This window comes from Penaeus monodon, chromosome 32, assembly GCF_015228065.2.
Source record: "Penaeus monodon isolate SGIC_2016 chromosome 32, NSTDA_Pmon_1, whole genome shotgun sequence".
NCBI classification, from domain to species: domain Eukaryota; kingdom Metazoa; phylum Arthropoda; class Malacostraca; order Decapoda; family Penaeidae; genus Penaeus; species Penaeus monodon.
Genome location: NC_051417.1, coordinates 7,319,717 through 7,323,606, shown reverse-complemented (window position 1 = coordinate 7,323,606; position 3,890 = coordinate 7,319,717). Strand labels below are relative to the sequence as shown.

Below are 3,890 nucleotides of genomic sequence, written 5' to 3'. Positions count from 1 at the left end.
CTGTCCTTAATATCTTTCTTTTAATCACTTTGAACTGGATTGAATCCTGTATTTCATATCACAAACTTCAGCATATTTGTGTGTTGTAGAAGAGGTTTGGTCGTTTGTGAGGAAAATTTGTTTATTCATGTTCTTTTAAACACCTTTTTGAACTTCTGCCAAAGTTTATGGTAACATTTCCCATGTCTGCTTAATACCTAATTATGTTCAACCAGACACCTTAAGTAAACTTTTTATAGAGTAATGCATTTGTGTGGACAAGGTGTTTAAATGTTTTATTTCAGAAATTCATGTGTGTGATATTAGGGCTGCCACTACTTTGGTGAGAAGTGTATCCTTACCATAAATCATTGAAGTAACATTTATTTTCTACAATGTTCCTTGATGTCTAGTTCATCCTCTCATTAAGGGTCTCGGGATGATTTTTTGGGGTAATCATAAACTTCTCGATCAATTTTCATGAAAATTTATTGACATATAGCTAAGATACCTACTTAAGTTTGTAGAAAGTTTGAAGATGGTACATGGAAAAAAAAGATAAAAAATTAAAAATATTAAAAAATAGTTAAAATTTTAAGCGAACTTTGACCGACTAAGGCTTCCAAGCTAATTAAGATAATTAGTTTTTAAAATTATTTTTGATGAAAGTAATCATTGCCTAACAAACCAGAAGCTTTACTTTTCCAATTATATGATTTTTAATGACACAAATAATAAAAAAACCTCAATAAGTGTCACTGCGCCTATAAACTCAACATTTACACATGTATAAAAATTCCAAATTACACTTATAAAAAAAAAAAAAAAATTGCTTCTATCTTATAGAAAATTTTATGATAACACTGAAAAAAGGATTAAGTGAATAGCATAAAATCTGACAGAACAGTAACAACTTACAGCACAATAACTTACATTTGAGAAAAGTGGATTTGTTGACAATGCGGTGCCAATCAGAAGCCTCCAGCTGCATACTCCAAGTCTCTTTGCAGGGTCTTGTTTCTCATTTTTCGTCTGAATGGCGAGTCCATCATCTTGTCCATGTTCTGTAGATATTTTTCCATAGAAAGTGTAGACTCGATGCCAAGTAGGCCTACCAAGTTGCTTTCACTGTAGCCGACATTGTAGTTGCATACCGCAGTTGCTGTTGCGAAGTCCACCAACATTTTTGATGCATTGCGATGTTTTTGGCATATCCTCCATATTCTTGAATGCTGGTGCTCATTTTGGTTTTGAGTTATGCCCTGAAGACATCGATTCATCATTTCATCTGTTGAGTCTGTCATAGATAGCTTTTATTTTCCTCTTCTGAGCTTCTTCCAGGTGGAAATAAACTTTCATTGTGGTGTGGGAATGAGGCTGTTGTCCTAGAGCAATGCTTCTATTGTAGAAGCACCATGACCTTTCACCTTTGGCACATCTGTCATGATGAGGATTGTCGTCTGTTGACGTGCAGTGAAAGAAAGTTGACATGATTTCCTCACGCATTTCACTAGCAGTTGTACCCACCTTTCTGTTCAGGCTCACTTGAAAATAAAACTGCAGGTGATCTATAACTATATCAGTCAGCTTATGTCTTCCTCCCCATGTTGCTGGCTTATCTGCATCACTTTTTGTTTTTTTCAAAGCACGAAGGCCTGTGCCAAGTCTTTTTGCAACATGATTGATGCACTCGGCCTTCACGACAGGGCATTGCTCACCATATGGTCCTGCACCTTGATTCATCTCGCACACAGAACGGAATGCAGAGCTGTCACCATCAGACACGAAAGTTTTATAGATCATATTATACTGACGAGATCTACGCCACAATGCCACAGCTGCTGCTGCCTCCATTCCCCCTGAGGGGCCATCATAATTTTCGTCACAGTCATCATGTTCATTCAACCAACACACATATTCAGTAGCAGTAATTTTACCTTTCTCCATTTGCTTTATTTTAGCATTACACTTGAAACATATTTTCGAGCAAACTTCGTAATCTAAAATAAGTCTTGTGTCAACAGCAATCACTGCACCTACTCCGAAGTTTGATTTGTGACCATGTTTATGCCAAGAGCCATCAAAAGTTGTGCTTGCTTGAAACTTTTCATCAACCTGTTCAACATCCTGTTTGCTTGCATAATGATCACATACAGCATGTCTACTCTTTTCCAGGACACTTTTTGCTAAGTCTGTGACAGTTTCTGTGATATACTTGGCATAACAAATGTATGCAGGTCAAGTAAAATGTTTCAAGCTTAAAAATGAAATCAGTTTGTCAACACCAACGTGTCCAACACTGAGCATCATCATGCAGTATACTAATAATGTTGTCATGGGATAACAATATTCTTTCACTTGTACATTTTTCTTATTATCCACTACAACGTGACCACATGAACACTTCACTTGGACGTACATGTCTATTTGGTGGTGCGTAAATTTAGCAGTAGCATTGTTCTGACAACATGATGGACATAGCATGCTTTCCACAATTTCTTTCACTGTCTCTTCATAAATTATGCATCGTATTTTCATTTCACTAGCTTCTGGTTGTTCTTTTTGTTCAATTACTAGAGATTTTCTTTTCTGTGCACTCGTTGGTTCACATGAACATGACGCAACAGGTGGTGGTGGTGACGCCTCCTCACTGCTAGACGCTGCCTGACGCCTTCGCTTCGCTGCAACAACTGATGCTTCTGTTGCAATTTTTGTACATTTGCGACGTAAAGCCACGTTCTTCTTTGGCCTAGGCATTATGTGTAATGGCTCCAAGTTGATGAATGTGTACACAAAGCAGCCGCGGGGGGGTAATCCCAGGTAGCGAGCATGTACCCTCATCCCCTGCACGTGGCAGCATTTGGCATCGATTGCTTGGAGGCTCATCTCTCACCAACTCTAGCGTTGCCAACTACCCCTTTTATATGAAGTAACTGTTCTACCAAAAAAAAGTAATAAAAACGGGAAAAAAGCTATAAAACTGAGGGAAAACATGAGTGGTAGTAGAGAGCGTTTAAAAGGACAGGATGTAAACAAACCACGCCTCCCGGCCATTTAATAATAAAACATACTTAGAACCTCAGAACCGCCATGAAACTTCGTGGTGGTGTTGCCAAGACCTTTGGTGATTTTTCAGTGCACTTAACGCATATTCATAAATTTTTGGATTTTGCACTGAAAATACCGCTGGGTGGCCCTTAATACCTTTCTTTTAATCACTTTGGACTGGATTGCATCCTGTATTTCATATCACAAACTTCAGCATATGTGTGTGTTGTAGAAGAGGTTTGGTGGTTTGAGGAAAATTTGTTTATTCATGTTCTCACAAACACATTTTTGAACTTGATATTCTGCCAAAGTTTATGGTAACAATTCCCATGTCTGCTTATACCTAATTATGTTCAACCAGACACCTTCAGTAAAGTAAATTTTTTATAGGGTAATGCATTTGTGTGGACAAGGCGTTTAAATGTATTTATTTCAGTAATTCATGTGTGTGATATTAGGGCTGCCACTACTTGGGTGAGAAGTGTATCTTTACCATAAAGCATTGAAGTAACATTTATTTTCTACAATGTTCCTTGATGTCTAGTTCATTCTCTCATTAATAAAAGACCAATTTATATCCTTACTATATTATGGAGCATTGATATTTTTTACAACTTTGGGTTTTGATTTCCTGATCTCAAAATTATATGCGAATGTGGATCTTAATATGGTTTGTAATTTCCAGGGCTTTACTGGCGTATCCACTTGATGGACCCACAGTCCTCGGCCTTCATCTTCGCCCTCGTTACTGGCATTGCAACATACCTGGTTGCAATGGCATACAAGAACACCAAGTTCATCCTGAAGCACAAGGTGAGAATTGGGAATGTTTTTGAAAGATCATGGCAATCTGAAACATGGTT

At 37.7% G+C, this 3,890-nt stretch overlaps 1 protein-coding gene across 1 annotated transcript in view; it reads left to right on the top strand.

The window, feature by feature from the left end:
* Positions 1-3,890, top strand: part of LOC119593409 (translocon-associated protein subunit gamma-like) — a gene marked incomplete in the record, with an annotated part of 14,641 nt that overhangs the window by 6,526 nt on the left and 4,225 nt on the right. The window contains 1 exon segment of the mRNA XM_037942339.1: positions 3,713-3,840. Within this exon segment, the coding sequence (XP_037798267.1) occupies positions 3,713-3,840 (128 nt within the window).